The 27941-nt window shown below is 40.4% G+C and overlaps 2 protein-coding genes across 4 annotated transcripts in view; both read left to right on the top strand.

The window, feature by feature from the left end:
- Positions 1–27941, top strand: part of LOC115224824 (dnaJ homolog subfamily C member 11-like) — a 59526-nt gene that overhangs the window by 14053 nt on the left and 17532 nt on the right. The window contains exons 4-6 of the mRNA XM_029795749.2: positions 3217–3318; positions 5828–5895; positions 6955–7132. Coding sequence (XP_029651609.1) covers positions 3217–3318; positions 5828–5895; positions 6955–7132 — 348 coding nt within the window. The remainder of the gene's footprint in view (positions 1–3216; positions 3319–5827; positions 5896–6954; positions 7133–27941) is intronic.
- LOC115224823 lies at positions 12276–27916 on the top strand. Of its 3 annotated transcripts, none has more exons than XM_036513775.1 (8): positions 12276–13413; positions 14029–14148; positions 19171–19403; positions 21212–21779; positions 23540–23659; positions 25374–25585; positions 27375–27561; positions 27601–27916. In XM_036513775.1, the coding sequence occupies exons 1-8, from the start codon at positions 13350–13352 to the stop codon at positions 27891–27893; spliced, it is 1797 nt and encodes a 598-aa protein (XP_036369668.1). In that variant the 5' UTR covers positions 12276–13349; the 3' UTR covers positions 27894–27916. The 3 variants fall into 3 exon arrangements, with proteins under 3 accessions (XP_036369668.1, XP_036369669.1, XP_036369667.1); XM_036513776.1 differs by having other exon boundaries at positions 27375–27569; positions 27615–27916; XM_036513774.1 differs by having other exon boundaries at positions 27375–27581; positions 27612–27916.

The raw sequence follows: 27941 nt of genomic DNA, 5'->3' as shown, positions 1-27941 counted from the left end.
AGAATTGAAAAATCCCGTCTATATTTGATTAACTTGTTGGTATCTTTCCAGCCTTATAATTTAAGGTCTCGGGAGAATAACTCTTTTAGCGTTTTTAATTTTTTACTTTTTCGTTTTCCGTTTACTGTTTCTTTTAACATTCCGTGTTTTCTATCTGCTTCCTTCTCAACTTTTCGCGTTTTTTCTCTCATTCAATGTTCAGTTCGTTATGGTATGTGCTTTCCGTCTGATAAATATATTCGAGTTGTTCTCTCCATTTCTGTGTTTAGCCCCCGTCGAGCAATAAAGAAACTCGTATTTCTCAACATATGAAACTATTAATCTTTATATATAAAAGTGAAGTTGTGTGTCTGTCTCCTACGATTTAGATTCCTAACTACTCCAACATTTTGCGGTGCAGTTTAACCAAAACCGGGTATCTTATAGTCGTGATTCATATCGAGCCCTTCTGGGTATTGGCGCGCGTCTACGATGAGTCTACGATTAAAAAAAAAAATTACCGTCATTTTTTTCCATTTTAATGCATTTTTTCGCTATTATATAAGGGAAGTAACTCTCTAAAAATGTCTACGATGAGTCAACGATTTAAAAAAAAATTACCATAATTTTTTTCCCATTTTTAATGCCTTTTTTTGCTATTTTTTGGCTATAACTCTAAAAATGCTTATATAGTTATTTCCCTTACAAACCCGAGCAACGCCGGGCGATACTGCTAGTAGCACATAAAATCATGTATTGTGTCTATTAAACGATATTCTACACACACACACACACGAGGGGGTTCCTGAAAAGTCCCTGGCTTTGGGTAAAAGATAATACGGGGGCATCTGTTAATTATGATTTTTATTCAATATTTTCCCCTCTCAGATTCACGCACTTATTAAAGTGGTCCTTCGGTTTTTCTAAGTCCTGTATAAGAACTCAAAAGATTGAGCTTCCAACCAGGCCTTTTGTGACGCCCTTAAAGCTAGGAACTTTTCGCCCCCCCCCCCCCCCCTCATATATATGTATCATCAGTTAATATCCATGTTCCATGCTGGCATATATATATATATATTACTCTTTTACTTGTTTCAGTCATTTGACTGCGGCCATGCTGGAGCACCACCTTTAGTCGAGCAAATCGACCCCGGGACTTATTCTTTGTAAGCCCAGTACTTATTCTATCTGGCTCTTTTTGCCGAACTGCTAAGTGACGGGGACGTAAACACACCAGCATCGATTGTCAAGCAATGCTAGGGGGACAAACACAGACACACAAACATATACACACACACATATATATATACATATATATAACAGGCTTCTTTCAGTTTCCATCTACCAAATCCACTCACAAGGCATTGTTCAGCCCGGGGCTATAGCAGAAGACACTTGCCCAAGATGCCACGCAGTGGGACTGAACCCGGAACCATGTGGTTGGTTTGCAAGCTACTTACCACACAGATATATATATATATATATATATAGAGAGAGAGAGAGAGAGAGAGAGGGGTACATACATGCATAAACTTAGGCTTTCTGAACAGTTTCTGATAATCAAATTCTTCCCACAAGGCATTATTCCCTCCAAGACCATGGTAGAAGTCAGTTGGCAAGAGTGTTGGACAGTGGAATTGAACCTAGAACCATGTGGTTGTGGAATGAACTTTTTAGCCACACAATCCTGTCTTTACCCGTATGAAGCGTTACTTTTTTTTAACTGTGAACCGTCAGTGTAGAAAAGAACTGAGGAACCAGTCTTTGATACATTGTTTATTACAGTGCAAAGATCTTTAAACATCCATGTCAACATGATGATTGACATTGTGTGTGTGTGTATAGAGAGAGAGAAAGAAAGAAAGACAAAGAGAGCTTAGCCTGTGTGACCCCAGCTCAGCTCTTGTGCTGGCTTAGCCCTTTAGCATTCAGATTATTCTGTCAAATGTAATGCTTATCTATTCACACTGTTTTGAAGTAATCAAGCATAATCTCGTAGCTTTGAGATTTTAATGATGTGATTGTTTATTTTTAGAATGACATTGTAGCATAGGTGTGAGAGGTCAAATCTGACTGGTTTGAACATAAAACAGGTAGAATATTTGGGCCAGGTATGGCTGGTTTAAATACTAAAGAGTTAAGCTATGTAAGTAGTTGAACAAACAACTGTGTGTGATGATCAGATTTTTGTTGTCGAATAAACATTGCCTCCACATACCTGGAGACTATTCTGTAGACTCCAACGTGCAGTGCTTGATCATAAAATGTGTAATGTTGAGGGCTGGATGTGTTGTGTTTTCTTCACTCTCCAGTCTATCTCCATGCATGGCTTCATTTATCTTTTATTCCACGATTCCTTTCCATTTGTCAACCTCTTATAGGTCATACTGCGGTGCTATCCAGCCCATGTCAGCTTCAAAAAACTGAATTTTAAAAACATGAAGATGATTACTGGATCAAATGTTGCTGTCTCTGTTGTTCTTGAAAGCATGACTTGATTTTAAAAAAGCAGAGGGGATTCCTAGCAGACCATTTATTTAGGTTTTGAAACCATTCTGGGGAGAATATAAAAAAAGTTAATTCCAGCTGGACATCCAGTCTGACTGATTGCAACAGAATAGATTCTGTTAAAGGCATTCACAAACCAAATGCATTGCTGTTGTTTTCGAACTGTGAGAGGCTTTTAATAGATTGTGTTCAACTCAGAAACTCTTAATCAGAGATTTCCAAATTGTGTGGCCAATAATCTTTAGGCTTGGATAGGTTGAACCTGGTAAACTTTTATGAATATTTGGTCATAAGGAATGTCTGAATCTGAAAACTCTGAATGCAGTTTGATATGTGATATGATATTTATTAATTTTGTGTTTGGGTAAAGTAGATGAATTTTTAATTAATCAAAACTTCCATGCTTCCTGAGATTTGCCAACACTACACCTGATTTTCTCCCCTCCATACACACGCAAGCATGTCTCTGACTCATACACTGTTCGCTTTCCAGACATTTGTACATTACTGCATATGCTTTATACGCACTTTTGACAAGTTGTGGTGCACCTGAGCACTGTATACAATAATTTCATTATTATTATTATTATATTATTATAAAACAGTGACAATCAATAGAATGCAGTGGAAAGAAATTTTAAACTTTGTTTTCTCCTCCGTTTTGACAGAATAGGTTTACTGTTTTATTTATTTTGTCTGATTGTAAAAATTATATTTTCGATCTTTTAGCTTGTTTCAAAAACTAAATCACCTGCCGAGATAATTGCAGAATATGAACGAATACAACGAGAAAGAGAGGAACGAAGATTACAACAAAGAACCAATCCTCGGGTAAGATATCGAATCTTTGGAACCTTGGTTGCTTTGAGTGTTTTGATAGCTTTCCATCAATGTGTTCTGCTTTTAACCAACAGGAATCGTAGATAAGAGCATTGACTCAACACAATACTAGCCCATCATTATCACTGGGTACTTGGCCAAAGCAGGGGTCTCCAACCATCGGGCCACAGATCAGTATTGAGCTATGGATTATTTTGATACTTGACCACAAAGTAAATAAATTTTAAAATCTTAAAAGTACAATTGGTATTTCAGTTGCAACACAAATTTAAAATGTTATTTCTATATTTATTGACTATCACCGTCTCCAGGGGCGTTTTTACATTATATATGAATATGTAATAATTAAGTTATATATTTTTATGCTCTTTATTGTTTTGTTATGTGCATGACCCCCTGGTCCACGGAAAAATTGTCTTGTATGAAATCAATCTGTGGTACAAAAATAGTTGATGACTGCTGCACTTAGAGGTACTGTGTCTTATATCTAATAGCATATAAGACTCATTTTCATCATCATCATCATCATTTTGTTTCCCAAAAATTATTTCAATAATCACACTGCAGTTCCCATTTATGAACAAGGGCTTGTATCACAGGCTTTAAATGCACCAGAAACTTTTTACCTCAATAAGTGCTACTGAAAATGGGCCGTGTCTGATAGTCTAGTGCAGTGGTTTTCAACCGGGGGTTCCGCAAGAAGTTACAAAACTGCTAAAATCAGCAGTAATTTTTAATTCTCCTGTGCAGATATGTGTGCATAAGACTATTAAATTATTGCACAGGGGTTCCTCGAGCCAGTGGAATGTTTCCTTGGGGTTCCGCTCCAGCAAAAACTTTGAAAAGCACTGGTCTAGTGTGTCTGTTATGCCGTCAAATACAGTACCTTACTTGGCCTCTGTGGCTGTTGTTACAGGTACATAACTCTGAGACAGGTAACATAACTCTTCTCTAACCGTCTCTGTAAGGTACAATTTAAGTTCAACTTATTTCAAAATCGATTGGTTGGCAAGTAGTAAGGCCAATTGGTCGTAAAAGAATTATTTAATCAAAATGATCTGGCCTGTGATATCAAAATAATGCCATGGCGAAAATAAGAAATGTATTTGTTTATTTCGTTTTTGCATTTGGTTTGCACAGTACATTAAACAAACGATCGATTTATTAGTTGGTTTGATATTTAACCAACTGACTTACAATAAAGAAGTGATAGTAAAGCAGTGCATGTGTCACTATTAATATTGGCATAATGACCCTCCCAAGACAATATATGGCTGTTATTCTAAATATATAAAGAAACTCTAAAAAGTAGAGAAAATTGTGTTTAATAACAGTTTCACTTTCCATAAACTTATATCAAAATTTAATTTTCAAAAATGTAATTCAGAAAGTATTTCAGTTATTTCAATAATTCTCATTGCCATCATCAGTTAATGTCTTATTTCCTTGTTGGCATGGGTTGGGCAGATTGACAAGAGCTGGTGAGATAAGAGATTGCACAAAATTCCAATGTCTGCTTTGATGTGGTTTCTGTGGTTGCATACGCTTCTTAAAGCCAGTCATATTTAAAGAATTTATTGGGTGTTTTTTTTTTTTGTTTTTTCCATTGCACCAGCACCAGTGAGGTCACCAAGTCACATGCAAAACAAAGACTCTCTCAAATGAGTGAAGGAGAAAGCTTTGTGTTTAAACTGACCATATCACACCCAAATATTCTGCATTTTTCTATGTTCAAACTAACCGGATTTGCCCTCTCATGCCTACCATACAATGTCATTCTAAAATGGTGCCGCGTGACTGACTCCAATGCCAGTGACACGTAAACAGCACCATTCGAGTATGGTCGATGCCAATGCTGCCTGAGTGGCCCCTGTGCCAGTGGCATGTAAAAAGCACCATTCGAGTATGGTCGATGCCAATGCTGCCTGAGTGGCCCCTGTGCCAGTGGCATGTAAAAAGCACCATTTGACTATGGTCGGTGCCAATGCTGCCTGAGTGGCCCCTGTGCCAGTGGCATGTAAAAAGTGATCACTACATTCTCAGAGCAGTTGACATTAGGAAGGGCATCTAGCTATAGAAACCTTGCCAGATCAGATTGGAGGCTGGTGCAGCCTCCTGGCTTGCCAGCCCTCAGTCAAACCATCCAACCCATGCCAGCATGGAAAGCAGACGTTAAACGATGATGACATCATTGAAATCTTGAAACTGCAAGATAATGCTTGATTAATTCAAACTGATTTGCATAAATAAAAGGGTTAAAGTATAATAGAGAAACAGAAACAGGTGTCTTGTTGTAGAGGAGATCTATGGCTATATCAATTGGAAGAGAAAGAGGATGACAGGAAAAAATGTTTTTAGGGCAATTTACGGGAAAATGTTAGAGATTTATTGAAGTTGCAAAAGAAGTTGATCAATGGAACCGAAAGTTCTTGACGTATTTGTTGTTATTTAAATATATCTTGGCTGCTTTACCGAAATCTCTTATTTCTTGTATTAACAGGGCACCATCACGATTGGTATTGATGCCACAGATGTTTTTGATCATTATGACTTAGATCCAGAAAATGAGTGAGTTCTTTATGATTATTTTCCAATCGTTAAATTCCACTTAACGTTGCAAATCAGTTTTAATTTTTATTCAGTTATGCTAGCACCAATCCGATCATGGCCATTGCCAGACTCCCCAGGCACCTGTGCCGGTGACATGTTAAAAAGCACCCACTACACTCACGGAGTGGTTAGTGTTAGGAAGGGCATCCAGCTGTAGAAACACTGCCAGATCAGACTGGAGCTTGGTGCAGCCTCCTGGCTTCCCAGACCCCGGTCGAACCGTCCAACCCATGCTAGCATGGCGAACGGACGTTAAACGATGATGATGATGATGAAAATAGCATGAATGTTATAAAATCTCATTTTCTCTCTTCAGTAAATTAGTGTATTTCTTCATCATCATTATTTAACATTCATTTTCTGTTCTAGCGTGGATTGGATGGTTTGACAGGAGCTGGCATGGTCAGAGGCCACACCAGGTCCCATAGTCTGTTTTGCCATGGCTTCTACAGCTGGAAGCCCTTCCTAATGCCAACCATTTTACAGAGTGTATTGGGTGCTTTTTACATGGTACCAGTACCCACAGGGGCACCAAGTAGCTTGCATGATGAAAGCCCCTCAACTCTGAGTAGTATTTAGTGGGTGGGCTTTGTGCTAGCTGTGAGATTAAAGATACAGAGGGCCAGAGACGGGCATCTTTCAGTAGAGTGGATGTGTGGAGACCTCAGTTGGAGAAGAAAGGAGAGTGTATTAGAGAGGAAGGTAATGAGAATGGGGGGATCAAGGTAAAAGAGAGAGGGTGGTGGTGAGAGAGATGGTGGCAAAGAATGTATTGGGTGTTTTGTTTTTGTTTTTTCCATTGCACCAGCACCAGTGAGGTCACCAAGTCACATGCAACACAAAGACTCTCTCAAATGAGTGAAGGAGAATATTTTGGCCAGATATGGTGTTATGATTTAAGGGATATTTTGCTGCTATTTCTAGCAATCTAACAGACCACATACATGTTCCTCTGTTGACTCGAGAGAGACTTTGTCGATTGCTCTGTTGAATGTTTCTCCCGGTCCATCTTTGCAGGTCATTCATTCCGTACTTTGAAGTGAGCAGCATGAACTTGAGCCAGTCAGTAGAGGCACCACTGACCCTCAATGATACGGTCACATTTGGAGGTAACATCGAAGCACAGAATGGAAATGGTAATGGAAACATGTTGATGGTTTGGAAGCGGTTATTATCAGACAAATCATGGGCAGAGGTAGATGCTTGCTGCTTCTTCATATTCTTTTCGTCCTTAACCCCAAAGTGTGTTGTTTGTGTGTAAATTCTCGACATTCTGTGACCTCCTCATCTGAGGAGGTTCGTCTTTCGCTTTGAAATATTCCACTTTATTTTCTTTGTGTCATGTGTTCTTGATGTATATAGAAATATATAAAACGTGTATTTATTGGTACTAAAGAAAAGATTTGTGTGTTTCAAAGTCATCAGTCATGTGTGTTTATTTGGGGGGAATGTTTATATATATGTATATTCATATATATATATATATATGCATATATATATATATAATACATATATATATAAAACACATATATATATATTTATACATACATATATATATATGTATACATACATACATATATATATATATATACATATATACATATATATGTATACATACATACATATATATATATACATATATATACATACATACATACATATATATATATACATACACATACATATGTATACATATATATATTCACATATATGTATGCATATATATATGTGTGTGTGTATACATATACATACATATGAATGCATATATCTGTGTGTATGTATGCATATATATATGTACATATATTTATATGTATATATATATATATATATATACACATCATTGTAAGAAATTGTGGTTTATTGCTCTGTTTATTTTTTTTCTTTTGTAGTTGTTATTGTATAAATGACATCTGTCTGTGCCATATAACTTTGAAATTTTTATGTTCCTAAAGCATAGAAACTGACGGCCAGTCTGTTGCAGTTCTGCTTCTTTCTTAAGTGACTCGTTTCTTGAATGACCCAAGGTAAGACAATAAAATAACAAAATAAATCAAACTTTGGTATTCTGGCGTCTGTTAATGCCACCACAGCTCTTAATCAGCTATGCTTTCTTTTCACTTGTTTTTTTCTTCCTTTGTATGCTAATGTGATGTTTCTGTGGAGGCGCAATGGCCCAGTGGTTAGGGCAGCGGACTCGCGGTCATAGGATCGCGGTTTCGATTCCCAGACCGGGCGTTGTGAGTGTTTATTGAGCGAAAACACCTAAAGCTCCACGAGGCTCCAGCAGGGGATGGTGGTGATCCCTGCTGTACTCTTTCACCACAACTTTCTCTCACTCTTACTTCCTGTTTCTGTTGTACCTGTATTTCAAAGGGCCGCCCTTGTCACTCTCTGTGTCACGCTGAACATCCCCGAGAACTACGTTAAGGGTACACGTGTCTGTGGAGTGCTCAGCCACTTACACGTTAATTTCACGAGCAGGCTGTTCCGTTGATTCGGATCAACCGGAACCCTCGTCGTCGTAACCGACAGAGTGCTTCCATCCAATGTGATGTTTGAAATTTGAAATGCTTAGACGAGGGTTCACTTTAGTGAAGGCTGCTAAGGTGTATTCTGCAAATATTTTCTCAAAGTATTTTTACGAAACTTAATGATTTTTGTGGACGATTGAGCACTTATTTTTCAGATTTGTTTAATTTTTTGCTTACACAAATATTTCCAGTGACGGAAATGATGGAACACATGGGGATATATTTTCATATGCAAGATATTAAAAAGAAACTAAGCTAAACTGGCCTTCTGTTGATTATGATGGCATGAGGTCATTGCCAGTGCCACTGGACTGGCTCCTGTATAGGTGGCACGTAAAAAAAACACCATTTGAGCGTGGCTGTTGCCAGTACTGCCTGACTGGTCCTCGTGCTGGTGGCACATAAAAGCACCCACTACACTCTCGGAGTGGTTGGCATTAGGAAGGGCATCCAGCAGTAGAAACTCTGCCAGATCAGATTGGAGCCTGGTGCAGCCATGCTAGCAGGGAGAGCAGACGTTAAACGATGATGATGAGGAGGAGTTCCTGTTGATCCAATCAATGGAACAGCCTGCTTGTGAAATTAACATGGCAAGTGGCTGAGTACTCCACAGACATGTGTACTCTTTTGTTGCCATATTTCTGTTGAGATGCTGTGTTTCTTTCAATTAATTCTAAATATAACAAAGAATTTATTAAAATAACTTCGTTATCATTAAGCTAGTGTTAGGAACATAAATTGTGTCTAAGGTTTGGTGGAAGATTTTAATCCAGAACTTTTGCAAACAAGACATTTTTACTACAGAGCCAGGAGCGGTTTCAGCTGAGTTGGTATCAAAAGGGTTAATGTAGTTCTCGGGGAGATTCGGTGTGGCACAGAATGTGACAAGGTTGGCCCTTTGAAATACAGATGCAACTCATTTTTACTCTGTCTACCTTGCATGCATGGGTAGGACAGGTTACAGGAGTCAATCAGGTAGAAGACTACCTGTCTGTTTTGGCAGGGTTTTTACACACCTGCACAGATCACTGTTGCACCGTGGTTAATGAATACCTCTCATCGTGAACAAACTTGTTTACAAATCTCTTTTTAACATAAAATGTCTCAGGTAACGAGCATGCAGGCCATCAAAAATGGTTGGCGATAAGCTAGGAGTATCAGCAGGAGAGCATCAGTTGCTCTCTTGGCTACAACTAATTAACTTTTAGTGGAGTGACACAGTTTTATCCAACATTTATCAAATATCATTATGATGATCGTCATTGAATGTCCACTGTCCCTACTGGCATGAGTTGGGTTGTGTGACCAGAGGTGGCAAGCTGGGGAGCTGCACCAGACTCCAGTCTGATTTGTCCTGGTCTCTGGATGCCTTTCCTAACATGCCAACCACTTTACACAGTGTGCTGGATGCTTTTATGTGGCACCACGCAGGCACTGCCATGAGTGCTTTACACACCCAAAGGGATTGGGTCTTAACACCTCTGCTGCAGAGTACAGCTCTTCTATAATGTTATCTTGCATTAAGTGGCATTTTCCAAATATTTTAACTTCCTTGTTTCCTATTTTATTGTCATACCTGTATTTTTTGTGTGAAGCTGTTCTCGCTCGACTGTAAACACGAGCATGTTTGGGTGAGGGATTTTGCCTTGTTCCTTCATATTAAAGATTACATGTATTTGATTTCATTGGTGTGTATTCTCATCATTCTTTATAATTAAATAATAATAAGGAATTTTATTTTAAAAAAAATCATTGAAGTATAAGCAGTTTATTGCTCATAAACTTTGACAACAAACTCTTATGTGGATCCTCAGCAGAAGGGTCCTGGCTGCTGAGAATAAATACCAAATCTACTAGTGTCGCAAAGCAGGAGCATATCAAGAGGAAAATGAGGGGTGAGGCAGTCTCCCTTGGGCACAGAATTTCTTCTGGCCTCACATGCCTGATAATTAAGGTGGAAGGCAGTACTGAAGGTACCTTTGCCCCAGAGTACTGAGATCCTTTGTATAGAAGATTATTACTTGAACCACTTCACAAACCTTGAATTCATTTTTTTTTTTCTCTAATTTCTGTTTAATAAAATTACGTTAAATTTTAATTTCAGTTTCTACTTTTGTTAAAGCAAAGTCTGAGAAAGAAACAGTGTATAAAAACTATTTTGCTTCTTAGGAAAATCTTAAATTTCTTGAATTTAGTTGATAGGGTGAGTTTATCTGAAGTATTGAAGAAGTTTGTCCAATCGAGTGAGAAAGGGTAACCACATTGTTTTCCTGTTCATGAATGTCTGAACATAGGATAAAACCTTTTTTTTTTTCACACAGGCCCATAACTTTCAGTCAATAGAATGGAAGAAGGGAGATGACATAATGTTGTTCAGCCCTGTCTTTCATCCTTTACTTGGTTCCCTCAGATTGCCATCATGCTGGAGCACTGCTTTGAAGAATTGTTTAGTTAAATGAATCAACCCCTGCACTTTTTCTTTTTTAAGCCTGGAACTTATGCTTTCAGCTCCTTTTTTTTTGTTTTTTTTCTCCAAACCATTAAACAGGGACATAAACACCCCTATATTGGTTGCCAAGCGATGGTAGGGGACAAACACACCACCACACTTTCGCATACACACACATTTATATACAAAAGGCTTCTCTTAGTTTCCGTCTACCAAATCCACTCACAAAGCTGTAGTCAACCCTTGCCTAGAGTAGAAGACACTCACCAAGTGTTCCTCACAGTGGAAATGAACCTGGAACACTGTAGTTCGGAAACAAGCTTCTTACAACACAGCTACGCCTACACCTATGGTCAGCCTTCAGCCAGCAGGCTATGGTCAAGGGGTTCCAATTATGCCATTTTCAGGGAACTAAGACTACCTTATCTAATGTAGTCCTAGGATTTCCTGAAAAGACTTGCTGTTTAGTTTGAAGCAGATTTGGCCACCATTTCTTGAAGATCAACCAGTCTGAAAGGGTCATTTTAGGTATTGGTTATGAAATTGCCATGAATAGGAATTGGAGCTTGAAAATGGACTCAACAAACCAGACCAGCCTCATCTACATTTCGTTTCTTTCAATATTAGTCAACACACCACACACTCACACCATTCACTGTAAGTCAGCAATTGGGGCTTCTGTGCTGCTGCTTGACCTGTGAGAAATAGCAGCCACATTTCTTAAAATCACACTCTACGATCTTAAAAAAGGGGGAGGGACACATTAGATAATAGCCCCAAATACTCCTAAAAAAATTAAGATGAGATAGGCTTGGCTGGACCTCCTTCGATCATGTGCTCAGTCAAGGCCGACATAGAACTCTCCATCTAGTCTCTATGTTCCTACAGAATCGGCAAACAACTTTTTTTTATCATTATTATTATTATTACTTTGCTTCTTGTAACAAGAATTTAGCACAGACAAATCCAAAGACCAAGTCATCAGCAAAATATTGGTTCTAATAATAATAATATTTTCTGCTTTAGCACAATCCCTGAAATTTTGAGGGAGGGTTCCAGTTGATTGCATCAACTTCAAGCCTCAACTGGTGTTTATTTCATTGACCCTGGGAAGAGAAAAGGCAGAGTCTTAGTGATATTTGAACCCAGAACAGAAAAACGGGCAAAACGCTGCTTAAGCATTTTGTCTGGTGTCCTAATGGTTCTGCTCAAATCATAATGGTTTTAAATTTTAGCACAAGGCCAGCAGTATCATAGGCCCCAATGCTTAACGCAGTGGTTTTCAACCAGGGTTCCGCAAGAAGTTACAAAACTGCTAAAATCGACTAATTTTTAATTCTCCTGTGCAGATATGTGTGCATAAGACAATTAAATTATTGCACAGGGGTTCCTCGAGCCAGTGAAATGTTTTCTTGGGGTTCCGCTCCAGCAAAAAGGCTGAAAAGCACTGGCTTAACGAGTACTTATTTTATCGATCCTGAAAAGACGAAAGGCAAAATCGAACTTCGGTAGAATTTCAGCTCATATGAAGCCGGAAGAAATGCCGCTAAGCATTTCGTCCGGCGAGCTAATGATGATGATGATGATGATGTTGATGATACTTTGCATTGCTCCTGGGAGACACATTTGTGGCGAGCTATAGATGCCGGGATCGATTATCGATTCCTGCTGGTTTAGAAGTGAAAACGTTGAGAAACGAAAATTTACATTTACTAAAATATAAAATGTATCTCATCCGGTGCCCGACCCTTTCTGGTCCTCTTAATAAAAAAGGAAAGTCACGACTTTTCACTGACCCCGTAATATAAATGGAAAGAAACACTTCTGAACACAAGGCAGTCGCTTGATTGCTAGAAATAACTGCCCTGCCTTCTTGAAATCATATCGTTTTAGAACAACCACAGAAGTGTCATCACTTATCAAACAAGCCATAACTAATCCATAACACCATCATTACTACTACTACTACCACTACCACTACTACTACTTTTCTCCTCTTTCTCTCCCTCTTTATTATTGTCTGAATGTTAAGGACTCTCTACGTAGTCGCTCGATTGCTGGAAATAGCAGTCAAAAATCTTCTTCAAGCCATTTCCCACTGTTTTCTGAGACGGAGACGGTGGATGATAGGATCTCGGAGTGCACCGTGACTGGGGAAACTTTAAAAAAAAAAAAAATTAATTACGTAGTGGTCATGGCTGGAAGAATGCCTTTGATTACATTTCGTCTGCTCGATCGGACCGAGTCTTCAAACAACACAACAACAGCCATCGCGTTATCGAGTCAGACATAACTAATCCATAACCACCACCGCCTCCGTCGCCGTCGCCACCGTCCCCACCACTGCTACTACTGCTGCCACTCCTACTCCCACCGATTCTCCACCTCTTCCTCCTCCCCCCTCTATTATTATTATTGTCTCTATTGCTAAGATGGCTGACTATCGTGTAACGTGGGATAAAAAGAAAGAAAACCAACTCATCGACTATTTCGAAGGTGCGTACATCGTTTGTTATTCAAATCGTTATCACATTCCTCTTTCTTGCTTCGATGTTTTTCGTTTTGTTGTTCTCACATTTTTACTTTTTTTTCAATTCCCATCCCCCCCTTCCTCCTTCGTTCTTTCCTTTTGCTTTTAACTTTCCATTCGGAAAACTATATCTTTCCTAACCTTTCCTCTCTTTTCTTTCTTACATCATATATTTCAGACTACCCAGTCTGCTATTTATTTACCTTTACCTGTGTTTTCATATTCATCTATTTCACCTCATCTATCTAAACCCAGATCGTGTATCTTAATCCCGATTCGAACCCCGATCTCCCTCTCCGTGTCTGTCCGTTTGCTACTATTTATTATATATATCTATGTATATACATGTTTTCTTTCTCTCTCTCTCCCTGTCTGTCTTCCCTCTTGGCAGCTCGTCCCTGTCTTTGGGATTCATCTATTTTACCTCACCTATCTAACCGATCGTGTATGTCTTAATCCCGATTCGAACCCCGATCTCCCTCCCCGTGTCTGTCTGTCTGCTACTATTTATTATATATATATATATATGTATATACATGTTTTCTTTCTCTCTCTCCCTGTCTGTCTTCCCCTCTTGGCAGCTCATCCCTGTCTTTGGGATCATAGTCATGCCGATTATTTCCGCAGAGGTGTCAGGGATGGACTCATGAAGGAACTGAGCAACAAACTGGGCTGTGATCGATCCGGGCGTCCTTATACAGGTAAAGTCTGCTCTCTCTCATTATTTCCATGTAACAAGTCTTCCTAAACCGCTCATTTATTTACCTGTGTCGGTGTGCGAACGAGTCGTTAACAACTTCCCTGTTGCTAATCGAAGTCGACTCAAGAGATTGCACTTTCGATTTCCGGTGAAACCATTTCGTTTCGCTTCAGCTGGTCTTTCGGCAAAGGTTTTTTTTTTCCTGTTGTTGTCGGATGTCGTTGGCCACAAATGAGTTTTTGCTCGGTTGACAATGTCCTTGGCTAATTTACTGCATCAACACAATTTTCCAGGATGTTCCGGCAACCCATTAAACGTTAGCCAATGTGCGTGCGTGTTTGTACACGACCTAGCTTTTCGATTTGCTAAAGTTAGCAACCAAATCCCCATCAAGTGTGTGTGTATATATATATATAGTGTGTGTGTGTGTATACCATCTTAAAATAAAAGGACACATTAGTTAGTGTAGTCCTAAATTCTCTCGGGAAAAAATTAGATGGTCACGGTTGGGATGTCTCTAATAACAGGTCTGCATGTTCAGAGGTGACCTGTGTCTGGGAAGTACACACGCACACACATCGACAGTGCACCTTTGTTAATATAAATACGTCCAGGTTAGAAAGGATTGTGTTAACCGGTGACAGAGGTTAATGTCATGATATGCAATTAGGGAAAATATATTTATCGATACATTTTTGAACAGACTAACAAAATTATAAAAAATACCGTCAGTGTCACGTAAAAACAACATAAATCTTATTAAAAAAAATACGTGTGGGTGCTCGTAGAAAATCCGTGGGTGATATTGCCTTCTGGTTAATTACTTGTAGTTGCAGGAATTAATTGAACAAAATAGACGGCTATAACTAAATATAATTTATACGTGGACAGTGAAACGTCTGCACACTTCTATTCAATATTCTGTTAAACCAGTGATTCCCAACCCTTTTTTACCTATGGGCCCTTTTGAATGCTGTTTTACTTGAATGGACCCTCAAACATTTGATGTTTACAAAAAAATCCGGTTGTATTTTTATGGTTAAATATCATTAGGAATTGAATTTTAAAAAATAGTTAAAACATTTTGTGTATAGGCGCAGGAGTGGCTGTGTGGTAAGTAGCTTGCTTACCAACCACATGGTTCCGGGCTCAGTCCCACTGCGTGGCGTCTTGGGCAAATGTCTTCTGCTATAGCCCCGGGCCGACCAATGCCTTGTGAGTGGATTTGATAGACGGAAACTGAAAGAAGCCTGTCATATATATGTATATATATATGTGTATGCGTGTGTTTGTTTGTCCCCCTAGCATTGCTTGACAACCAATGCTGGTGTGTTTATGTCCCCGTTACTTAGCGGTTTGGCAAAAGAGACCGATAGAATAAGTACTGGGCTTACAAAGAATAAGTCCCAGGGTCGAGTTGCTCGACTAAAGGCGGTGCTCCAGCATGGCCACAGTCAAATGACTGAAACAAGTAAAAGAGTATAGTAAAAGCATAAACCAGTTTACTGTACTTTATAAACTGGTTTATACTTTTAGTATAATCTTGTATGGACCCTGGTTAAGAACCACTGGGCTAAACAAGTGCCTTGTTAATGTTTCCAGGACATACAAGGGTCGTGAAATCTTCATAACTTGCAGTGTTTCTCATAAGAAATGAGTTGAGCTGACAAATTGCTGTTTTTAATAAAATTAAGATAATTTTCAACTTGTCCAACACCATCATGAAGAAAGAAAAATTTTAGGGATGCATTCATCATCATCATTTAGCGTCCGTTTTCCATGCTAGCATGGGATGGACGGTTCAACTGGGGTCTGTGAAGCCAGAAGGCTGCATCAGGCCCAGTCAGATCTGGCAGTGTTTCTACAGCTGGATGCCCTTCCTAACACCAACCACTCCGTGAGTGTAGTGGGTGCTTTTTACGTGCCACCTGCACAGGTGCCAGGCGGAGCTGGCAAACGGCCACGAACGGATGGTGCTTTTACGTGACACCGGCACGGGGGCCAGGCGAGGCTGTTGTTAATAATGGAGGGAGAGTGAAAACATTGTCAAGTAGTGCTGTCGTTTTGCATTTTATAAAATCAGCAGCTCAACCAACTAAAATAACTTCGGTCAGTACTTAGACAAAATTCAGACATAACAAAAGTACTCTTTCAGTAGAGACAGACAAAGGGGACACACTGCTATTTACATTAGTAGATTGGAATGAAGTCGAAGAAGTGAGGCTTGTGATATAACCCTTTCTATTATAGGCACAAGGCCTGGAATTTGGGCGGGAGGGGACCAGTTGATTAGATCGATCCCAGTGCACAGCTGGTACTTAATTTATTGACTCCGAAAGGATGAAAGGCAAAGTCAACTTTGGTGGAATTTGAACTCTGAACATAAAGACAGGCGAAATACCACAAAGCATTTCGCCCAGCGTGCTAACATTTCTGCCAGCTCACTGCTTTCAGGCTTCTGATATAATAACATGTTGTGTGTCATAGAGTTCTGCTGCTTCACTGGTCCTCCCTCGCTGTCACTACCACCACTGCACTCATGTAAGATGAAGGAGGGCTTGATTCAACGTGTTGGACATCAATATTGTCAGCAAGGTTTAAAAGGTGTAACAGGCTGAAACAAACCCCATAAATGAGTCGAGTTACCATTGTTTACTTTGCTGCTTCTGGATAATGTCCTTTAAGGGTCAAAGATCTTTTGCTTGTTTCAGTCATTAGATCGTGGCCCTGCTGGGGTACTCTCTTGAAAGGTTTGGTCAAACAAATTGACCCCGGTTCTTAAGCCAAGTACTCATTCTATCAGGCTTTTTTTGCCAAACTGTTATGGAGGCCTAAACAAATCAACACCATTTATCAAGTAATGGGGTGACAAACTCAACACATACTCAAATATATAGGCATATATATATATTACTCATACACATACAACAGGCTTCCACACAGTTTCCATCTACTGAATCATTCACAAGACATTGATCAGTCCAGTCTTATGAAAGAAAACCCTTGCCCAAGGTACCCTGCTGTGGGACTGAACCCAAAAGCCTTGTGTTAAAGTTAGCTTTGCTGACCCTCGCTTGCTGTTGACAAACCAAAGCATGAATTGATGTTGTCAAGAAATTCTTTTGTAAATGAAAATTTGAGTTTCTTGGACAGTCATTGTTGTCTAGGACAGTGCTTTTCAAACTTTTTGCTGGAGTGGAACCCCAAGGAAACATTCCACTGGCTCGAGGAACCCCTGTGCAATAATTTAATAGTCTTATGCACACATATCTCCACAGGAGAATTAAAAATTACTGCCGATTTTAGCAGTTTTGTAACTTCTTGCGGAACCCCTGGACTGTACTGGCGGAATCCTAAGGTTCCGCAGAACCCTGGTTGAAAACCACTGATCTAGGAACTTATTCTGCGTCTTCTGGCCTGATTCTGACATCAACATCTTGTCCATCTGAAGAATATGTTGAAAATTCCTTGCCTTGACTCCTTCAAAATCATATTCCAGCTCCATATCATTAAGAGGGGTTTTTTTCCCCCCCAAACCATTGGCTAGAAAGCACTGGCACAAAGTCACCCCCTCCCAACTGAGGGGCTTTTGTCTTGCAAATTACTTGGTGATCCCATCAGTGATGGTGCCCCTCTGTAAAGTGGTTGGCATTAAGAAGGGCATCCCACGGCAATGGAGCCTGGTGTGGCTCAGCCTTGCTGGCTCCTGTCAAACTGTTCAGCTCATGCCAGCATGGAAACTGGATGTTAAATGACGATGATGGCTAGAGTGGTAGTCTACTCTGGCCTTTCAAAGTTCATCCATGTAGTGACCTCCCCATCACCACCAATTTTTAACATTCATAGTTCTCTGTCGAATGTAATATTTATTCACATTGTTTTTAATAAATCATGCATTATCTTATAAATTCAAGATTTTGATGATTTTATTTTTAGAATGGCATTGTAGCGTTGGTGTGAGATGCCAGATCTAGCCATTTTGAACATAAAACAATGTAAAATATTTGGGTCAGATATGGCCAGTTTATATGCAAAAGGGTTAAGTGCTGCACATCATGTATTTGTACAGCAGCACTAATGTTGACACAAGTATTCCTTAATTTACATCCAGGTGTCAAGACAAAAACACCCATGTAAATGCATGTGTATATGATAGACCTCTTTTTCAGTTTCCCTTCTACCAAATTCATTCACAAGGCTCTGGTCAGCCAATGGCTACAGTAGAAAACACTCAACAAAGGTACTGTGCAGTGGAACTGAACCCGTGACCAAGTGATTGCGAAACAAACTTCTTGACCCCACAACCATGCCTGTCTATGTTGAAAATAATAATAATGATAATAATAACATAAAAAGGCACATAAAAAGCACCATCCGAACGTGGCCGATGCCAGCGCTGCCTCGACTGGCTCCAGTGCCGGTGGCACATAAAAAGCACCATCCGAACGTGGCCGTTGCCAGCGCCGCCTTGGCTGGCTCCCGTGCCAGTGGCACATTAAAAGCTCCAACTGATCGTGGCCGATGCCGGACCCCCCCCCCCGGCACCTGTGCAGGTGACACAGAAAAAGCACCCACTACGCTCACGGAGTGGTTGGCGTTAGGAAGGGCATCCAGCTGTAGAAACTCTGCCAGATCAGACTGGAGCCTGGTGCAGGCCCTGGCTTCCCAGACCCCGGTCGAACCGTCCAACCCGTGCTAGCGCAGAAAACGGACGTTAAACGATGATGATGATGAATAATCTTAATACTAATGGTTTCAAATTTTGGTACAAGGTCAGCAATTTCAGTGTTCAGTACTTAATTCATCAACTCCGAAAGGATAAGTCAACCCCAGTGGCCTTTGAACTCATTTGGAAGAGATGCCACTTAGCATTTTTCCCAGTATGGTAATGATTCTGCTAGCTCAGTCTTGATGATAATTATGAAATAATTACTAATGTTTTAAACATTATAAGCACCAAGCTGTTGTCGATAAGAGCAGCAGGCGTAATACTGTATTTTTTTAATATATATTTTGTTTTTAGAAAGACACATCAAGATGAGGTGGAAAAACATACGTACCACTTACGCCCGGGAGTGTCGGAAATCAGAAAGTCGTGCTGAAGATGGTAGTGACTATGTATCAAAATGGGCTTTCATTGATCGTCTGGGTTTTATCAAAGACTTCATTAAGTCACGTGCTCCTTACAACTGTTCCAATAACTTCAGGCTGTCTACTCTTACTGCTGTGTCTTCAGACCAAACAGATGTTTACCAGGTAAGTGAAGAATTCACTGGAATAATTTACTTTGGGATCAGCTAACTCTACGTCCCTTTTTTTTAAATTTCAAATATAGAGGAAAGATTCGGGTGCAGGTGTGGCTGTGTGACAAGAAGTTTGCTTCCTAACCACATGGTTCTGGGTTCAGTCACACTGCGTGGTACCTTGAGCAAGTGTCTTGTACTATAGCCTCAGGGCAACCAAAGCCTTGTGAGTTGATTTGGTAGACAGAAACTGAAAGAAGCCTGTCGTATATCTGTGTTTGTCCCCTTAACTTAGTGGTTCACCAAAAGAGACGGATAGAACAAGTACTAGGCTTAAAAGAAATGAGAGTACTGGTATTGATTCAGTCGACTAAAAGCTCCAGCATGGCCACAGTCTAATGACCAAAACAAGTAAATGGTAAAAGTGAATTACAGGTCAATGAGTAAGTCGAACAGGGTATTCGACTTCTAGCTAAAGAACTAATGGGGTATGATGTTGTGTCAATTATTCTGCATCCTGTCCTTGGTCAAGACATTCGACTTGAGAATGGCTACTTCTGTTTAACTGTAAATAAGCTCTGTGGAGTTCACTGATGTAACTAAGATGAATTTGGTTTTTCTTTATATGTTTATATATATATGTGTGTGTGTGTGGAGGCGCAATGGCCCAGTGGTTAGGGCAGCGGACTCGCGGTCGTAGGATCGCGGTTTCGATTCCCAGACCGGGCGTTGTGAGTGTTTATCGAGCGAAAACACCTAAAAGCTCCACGAGGCTCCGGCAGGGAGTGGTGATCCCTGCTGTACTCTTTCACCACTCTTTCTTCTGTTGGCCTGCTCGCTTAGCCAGCGGGGTGGCATCATTCGAAGGCTAAAACAATGCGAACGCATTGTGACCAGCAATGTGTAACTACATCTGATGGACTGGTTGGTCACGTGATATATATATATATATATATATATATTATCTTTTTTTAACTGGGACAGAAAGATCAAATTAATAAATACAAAAAAAAAGGAAAAGCAAGAAATAATATTTTCCACTTAGACTTTTGAATTAACTAAACTATAGTGGACAAGTGACCGAGACCCTTGGCCATACACCATGCATGTGTAGACTGGTCAAGCCAAGTGAGATCATAGTCATGGCTGATGCCGGTGTTTTGTAACTGGCCCCCGTGCCAGTGTCACATAAAAAGCACCCACTATGCTCTGGGAGTGGTTGGTGTTAGGAAGGGCATCCAGCTGTAGAAACCTTGCCAAATCAAATTGAAACCTGTTGCAGCTTCTTAGGCCCTAACTTAGATTTGCTACCTGGAGCTAGTCTTCATGTGCAAAAGGTTATGAACTTCAATTTAGTGTTATTTTAACGAAATGTTTGTATAGGCGCAGGAGTGGCTGTGTGGTAAGTAGCATGCTTACCAACCACATGGTTCCGGGTTCAGTCCCACTGTGTGGCACCTTGGGCAAGTGTATTCTACTATAGCCCCGGGTCGACCAAAGCCTTGTGAGTGGATTTGGTAGATGGAAACTGAAAGAAGCCCGTCGTATATATGTATATATATATATATGTTTGTGTGTCTGTGTTTGTCCCCCTAGCATTGCTTGACAACTGATGCTGGTGTGTTTATGTCCTCGTCACTTAGCGGTTCAGCAAAAGAGACCGATAGAATAAGTACTGGGCTTACAAAAAAGAATAAGTCCCGGGGTCGAGTTGCCTGACTAAAGGTGGTGCTCCAGCATGGCCGCAGTCAAATGACTGAAACAAGTAAAAGAGTATATATTGGCTTCCTGATCTTTGACTGATATAAAATATTTTCTCAGACTCTTTCAGATGATGACATCGAAGAAGAGGACGACGACGATTTGGTTGTCTGTTTAACGGAACCATTTAAAGATGACAACACGACTCAGAAATCAAATCACCAGGACATGTGGGACTCGGATGATAAGAAAAGCATCTGGATATCAGAAGGGGTGAGCTTGGCGAACAATACGAGTGATTTGAAAAATATGGACGGGAGCAAAAACAATTTAACTGAGTCCTGGATTGTTCAGGAAAGGGTCAGTCCCCATCGAGACTGGCGGGTTGAAGAAAGAAATAGTGGGAGTCCTTCAGAAATGTGGAGAAAAGGCAATCGAGAAAGTCATCCGTCAGATGTTGCCACTGACAACCTTCATAATAACAACTGTACTGATTCCTCTGGTGACATTCAAGTTGGAAATATCACTTACATGCACAACATTAAAAATCCTCAATCGGAAAAAAATAGTCATGGAATTGAAGACTACCAGCAGACGGATACCGTTTCTCTTGCAGAAACATTGTCTTTGAACAATAAAGTGTCTTGGAGTAAAGACAAGGAAAGTGAACTTATTGCATTTTTTGAAGGTAGGTTTTGTTTTTGTTTTTTTTTTGTCTTTCATTTTTCATACTTGATTTTACATCTGTTTTTTCAATGGTAGCATGAGTTAGATGAGTGTATTACCTAAGTATTATTTTACAGGCCAGCATGGGCATTAAATGATGATGATGAGAATGATGGTATCCTTCTTGTCATTAACCCTTAGCTGTTTTTCAAGTAAGGGATCTGTTATTCTACACATGTTGAAAGGAGCAAATACCGGTGGAGAATTTGTTGACAGAAGAAATGACAACATCCCTCCTTCGTAGCTCAGAGATTTTCAAAAAAGCACAAGCACATGCGAGTAAGTGTGTGACTGGCTTCTTCAACCAAATCCACTCCCAAGGCTTTGGTTGTCCTGGGGCCACAGTAGAAGACACATGCCCAAGGTGCTGCACAATAGGACTGAACTTAAAACCATGTGCTTGGGAAGTGAACTTCTTCACCAGACAACCATCATTCATTTCCCGTCAGTCACATCTTTACATAATTTTATTTTCATAAGGTGACAGAGTATTAGAGAGGGATGGTTGAACCAAATATTTTATAAGAGGGTTTAGTGTGTAAGACAGGGAGCATGGTAGGAGTAGACTAGAGACTCACTTTGTTTTGTGTTGACCCAAGAACATAGTATTGATAAGAAACCTCAATAATGGTGAAATATTGATATCTACCATTCTCGGTAATTCCAAGGCAAGATGTCTCACCTGGTCTCTGACATTCAGATAGTCTTTAACACTTGGAATCATTTGGGGAGCTTTTTCCCAGATGCTGTCTCACACCAAGTTTGGCATCTAAACAAAACATATACACTGTGTGTGCAACCAATAATATTTACCTTACTAGGGCTCTTTTACTCTTTTACTTGTTTCAGTCATTTGACTGCGGCCATGCTGGAGCACCGCCTTCAGTCGAGCAAATCGATCCCAGGACTTTTTCTTTGTAAGCCCAGTACTTATTCTATGGGTCTCTTTTGCCGAACCGCTAAGTGACGGAGACGCAAACACACCAGCATCGGTTGTCAAGCAATGCTAGGGGGACAAACACAGACATACAAACACACAGACATACAAACACACAGACATATATATACAACAGGCTTCTTTCAGTTTCCGTCTACCAAATCCACTCACAAGGCACTGGTCGGCCCAGGGCTATAGCAGAAGACACTTGCCCAAGATGCCACGCAGTGGGACTGAACCCGGAACCATGTGGTTGGTTAGCAAGCTACTTACCACACAGCCATTCCTGTGCCTAATTGTAATTCATAATTTAATGTGTGTGTGTGTGTGTGTGTTCCCTTGCTTTGACATCACATGATAGTTGTAAGGAAATGTCTCCATCATGTAATGCAGTGTCCTTCATTTTGCAATTTCCCATGGAAAACATGTCTGATCATGGAGAAATATTACTTTACTTGGTTAGCAACAGGAAGGGCGTCAGACAATAGAAAACTTCACCTACAAATGCCATCAACCATGGAAGAGTGGACTTTAAAACAACGATGATGATGTCTCAGGTTTTACCTTTAATATATCATTCAAAATACACCTGGTCCCTTCTCCATGTTATTCTGCTGACTCTGCTTCAGGGAGAGCATTGTGTCCCCTGTCTATTTTAGTCTTTTAATTCACTTTTTGTCTTAAAGCTTCATATTAAAGAAAGTTTTCTCGGTTTTTACAGTTGGGTATCTTAACTACTTCATCATTGTCTCTTATTTTCTTTTTTTTTTTTGCTGCTTTCTCAGGTCACCGGTTCCTATGGGACCATTCTCATCCGGATTATTTCAACCGAGATCTACGAGACTGTATGATACGAGAGTTAAGTTCTAAATTGGGTCATGATCGAAACGGACAACCTTACACAGGTATTTAGTGTTTTAAATGTCATACTACAAGACGTAGCCCCATATTTGTCTAGAAATGGATTGAGCACTACCCTGATCATTCACATTTCTCCCCCCCCCCCCATAATCACACTCTTTCCTCCTTCATGCTCTCTCCTTCTGTCCCCTTCTCAGCCGGATTCTTCTGCAGTTGCCCTCTCTCCTAGGCATTCTATTGATTCTGTTGCCTTGAACAAACAGAGACAATGGTTAGCAGTGAGGACCCCTTTTTGTCTTGTAGGCTGTAAGGCAGTTGGCAAATGAGCATCGACCCCCATAGGGTTGAAAGGACCTTTTTGGTTCTGTTGTTTTAAAACCTTATCAACTTCTCCATTGCTGGTGCCAAGAGAAAATGTACTTAGAGCATTATGTAAAGAATTGGTTTGTGTTTGGAAAGGCATTCAGCTGTAGGGACCATGTCAAAATAAAATGTAAGATGAGAGGGAGTCTTCCAACCATAAAAACCCATTAGAATCTGGATCAAACTGAGTCTGGATGTTGCACCATGACAACACACCTGCTCACACGTATCACACCTTGTCCTTGGTTCTTTTGGTAAAGCACAAGACCACACACTAAGTCAGTCCTCCCGACTCCCATCCAGCCCTCTGGATTTCAGCCCTGCAAATACTTTTTTTTTATCAAAGTTGAAACCTACCCTTGCAATGGAAACTATGCAGTAACTTGAAAATGCATTTTAAGATGCTTTCTAAAAGTTATAAAAAATAATGGGAAAAGAATGTCAAGATGTTGAGAGTGGTGTCTTAACAGTGGAGGCAAGTATTTCCAAGGAGATGTCTACGACTAACTCTTTAGTATTTAAACCAAGCATTTCTGACCAAAATATTCTACTTGTTTTATATTCCAACTGACAGATCCTGCCCCTCACACCTACCCGACACTATCATTCTTGAAATAAACAGTCACATCAAAATCTCAGAGCTACAGCAGGATTAATTGAAAACAATGGGAATAAATAAGGATTACATTTGATGAATAACATGAATGGTAAAGGGTCAAAGTGTTGTGTGAGGGGAACAATAGCTTTTTGATGATGAGTCCCTTTTTAGACTTACCTCCTGCGTGTCGTAATATTATCATCATCATTTAACATCGGTTTTCCATGCTGGTATGGATTGGATGGTTTGACAGGAGCTGGCAAACCAGAAAGCTGCACCGGGCCCCAATTGCCTGTTTTGACACAGTTTCAATGACTGGATGTCCTTATTAACACCAACAATTTTTACAGAGTCTGCTGGGTGCCTTTTACGTGCCACCAGTACAGGTGCTTTTTACATGGTACTAGCACAGGTGCTTTTTACATGGTACTAGCACAGGTGCCTTTTACGTGCCACCAGCACAGGTGCCTTTCGTATGACACCAGCACAGGTGCCTTTTATGTGTCACCAGCACAGGTGCCTTTTACGTGCCACCAGCACAGGTGCCTTTTACGTGCCACCAGCACAGGTGCCTTTTACGTGCCACCAGCTTGGGTATCTTTTACGTGCCACCAGCTTGGGTGCCTTTTATGTGCCACCAGCACAGGTGCCTTTCATATGACACCAGCTTAGGTGCCTTTTATGTGTCACCAGCACAGGTGCTTTTTGTTTTTGTATGTGTGTTGCATACGTTATATGTATATTTGCATTACTTGTGCACGTGAGTTATGTGTGTCCTTTGTGTATTTTCATGGCAGATGGTTTCATACGGCAAAGATGGAAGAACCTACGGACAACTTTTGCTCGAGAGTTGAAGAAGATTGAACACCACAGCAAACACAACCAGGAAACTCCTTACATTTCGCGGTGGGCACATACGGAACGACTGTCTTTCCTGAAAGATTGTTTAAAAGCACGGGGTCATTTAAAAGTAGTTTCTCGTCTACAGAATAACATAGATGTGTGTCCTGTGAGTTGGATAATGTTTCTGTTCGGTTTTTAACTCTTACTGCATCATCATCATCATCATCATCACATCACCTTTAGCCTCACTTCAGTTTTTGTATACTCTTTTACTCTTTTCAGTCATTTGACTGCGGCCATGCTGGAGCATCACCTTTAGTCGAGCAACTCGACCCCGGGAATTATTCTTTGTAAGCCCAGTACTTATTCTATCGGTCTCTTTTGCCGAACCGCTAAGTGACGGGGACATAAACACACCAGCATTGGTTGTCAAGCAATGCTAGGGGGACAAACACATGCGCACATATATGTATATACATATATACGACGGGCTTCTTTCAGTTTCCGTCTACCAAATCCACTCACAAGGCTTTGGTCGGCCTGAGGCTATAGTAGAAGACACTTGCCCAAGGTGCCACGCAGTGGGACTGAACCCGGAACCATGCGGTTGGTAAGCAAGCTACTTACCACACAGCCACTCCTGCGCCTGCAGGAGTATGCTGTCAAGTGTCAAAAAAGTTGGCTCATTTTACATTTAATCTTTCTTGGTGGTTATCTTCATCATCGTCATCATCATCTGTCTATTTCATTGCTTGCTTGTGTTGTTGAAGGATGATGTCTTGCCACCTGTTTCCATCACTTGTTGTCTCCTTTGTGAGATTCAGCTCCCTGAAATCGATTCTTAATTCTTTATTACCCACAAGGGGCTAAACATAGAGGGGACAAACAAGGACAGACAAAGGGATTAAGTTGATTACATCAACCCCAGTGCGTAATTGGTACTTCTGCCAGCGACGAGCTGGCAGAAGCGTCAGCACACCGGGCGAAATGCTTTGCGGTATTTCGTCTGCCGTTACATTGTGAGTTCAAATTCCGCCGAGGTCGACTTTGCCTTTCATCCTTTCGATGTCGATAAATCAAGCACCAGTTACGCACTGGGGTCGATGTAATCAACTTAATACCTATGTCTGTCCTTGTTTGTCCCCTCTATGTTTAGCCCCTTGTGGGTAAAAAAGAAATAGGTACTTAATTTATCGACCCCGAAAGGATGAAAGGCAAAGTCAACCTCAGCGGAATTTGAACTCAGAACGTAACAGCAGACGAAATACTGCTAAGCACTTCGCCCGGCATGCTTACCGTTTCTGCCAGCTCATCGCCTTCCCTGAAATCGATTCTGTGGGCTCCTTCCACTTGCTGAAATATTTAAGAGTGGTGAAAATAGCTTGTGTAGTTAAGGAGTTAGATGAGGTCCTTTATAGTGCCTCGTCTTGACCTGTTTTAAAAGCTACCAAATTTTAGCTGCTCAAAATGGTGAGAAACATTCCAGTGTTGGGTCCTGTGATTAAAGGCATTTAAGTATAATTCTTTGTTTTGTTTTTTCTTTCTCTCTATTTAGAAGTCCCTGGGACTGCATTATTAAGTGTGACTTCAAGCCAGTAGGACACCAGCTTCCTGAACTGTGTGTCACTGTCACCAAATTGACTTTGGTCTGACTGGTTCCATGTCACATGGTATTTTATTTGTGATAAAATTTGTGTCATGAAAAAAATTTTTATTTGAAAACAAGAGTGGAAAGTTTGGAAGTTGTGTGGAAGAGTGTGATTTGAAGGAGATTTAACTGCTATTTCTAACAGGTTGAACATCTTTACATGAATACTTTGTTGAAAGGCATGAGTGTTACACAATTTCATTTTTCCTTCACATTTATATTTTGCTTTTCTTTTTTTTGTACCTTAAGAAATTAATATCTCTGAATCTTTTTTTTTTTATTTTCCTTTTTCCGTATTTATTTCCAGACTTATTCCTTATCTGATGATTCCGATGTCGGCAACGACTCCATAGCTTGGCCATCAGAACAGTTTGTCGAAGATGAATCGCCTAATTTTGAACAACTCTCAAGAACAAAGCGGCTGGACACCAACCTAGTGATAAACTCCCTCGATTTATTGTCAGACAACAACAACATCGGGGGTGGAGGAGGAGGTGGTGGTGGTGGCAACGGCGGCGGTGGTGGTGGTGGTGGTGGTGGTGGTGGCGGCAGTGGAGGTAACATTAGTATCAATGGCACTGTACAGAATTTCTCGGCATCAACGACGCTAAAGCGATGTCGGTCGGATGATATGGACTTGAAAGACGACTTCCTCAAGGAAGCCTGGAGGATCTTCAACCTGAAAGAACGCCATGACCCCGAGGACTTGTTCGGTATGCATGTAGCAGGGACATTACGGCGAATGCAACCACTGCAGAGAGAGAAAGCCAAACTAGACATTCAGGGCATTTTGTTACAACACTGCTTCTCAAAAGCTGATCAATAAATTCCACATATATTTCAATATAAGTGCACTGCCTTAATCAATATTGAT

This window comes from Octopus sinensis, linkage group LG26, assembly GCF_006345805.1.
Source record: "Octopus sinensis linkage group LG26, ASM634580v1, whole genome shotgun sequence".
NCBI lineage: Eukaryota > Metazoa > Mollusca > Cephalopoda > Octopoda > Octopodidae > Octopus > Octopus sinensis.
Note: the sequence above shows the minus strand (reverse complement) of the source record. Positions and strands in the feature narration are given on the sequence as shown.

Bases quoted from the DNA above. Each gene is read 5' to 3' on its own strand.
- LOC115224823 (XM_036513774.1), top strand. From the start codon at position 13,350: ATGGCTGACTATCGTGTAACGTGGGATAAAAAGAAAGAAAACCAACTC. The intron at 14,149-19,170 runs GTAAAGTCTGCT...TTTTGTTTTTAG, and splicing joins ATCCGGGCGTCCTTATACAG to AAAGACACATCAAGATGAGG. The intron at 21,780-23,539 runs GTAGGTTTTGTT...CTGCTTTCTCAG, and splicing joins ACTTATTGCATTTTTTGAAG to GTCACCGGTTCCTATGGGAC.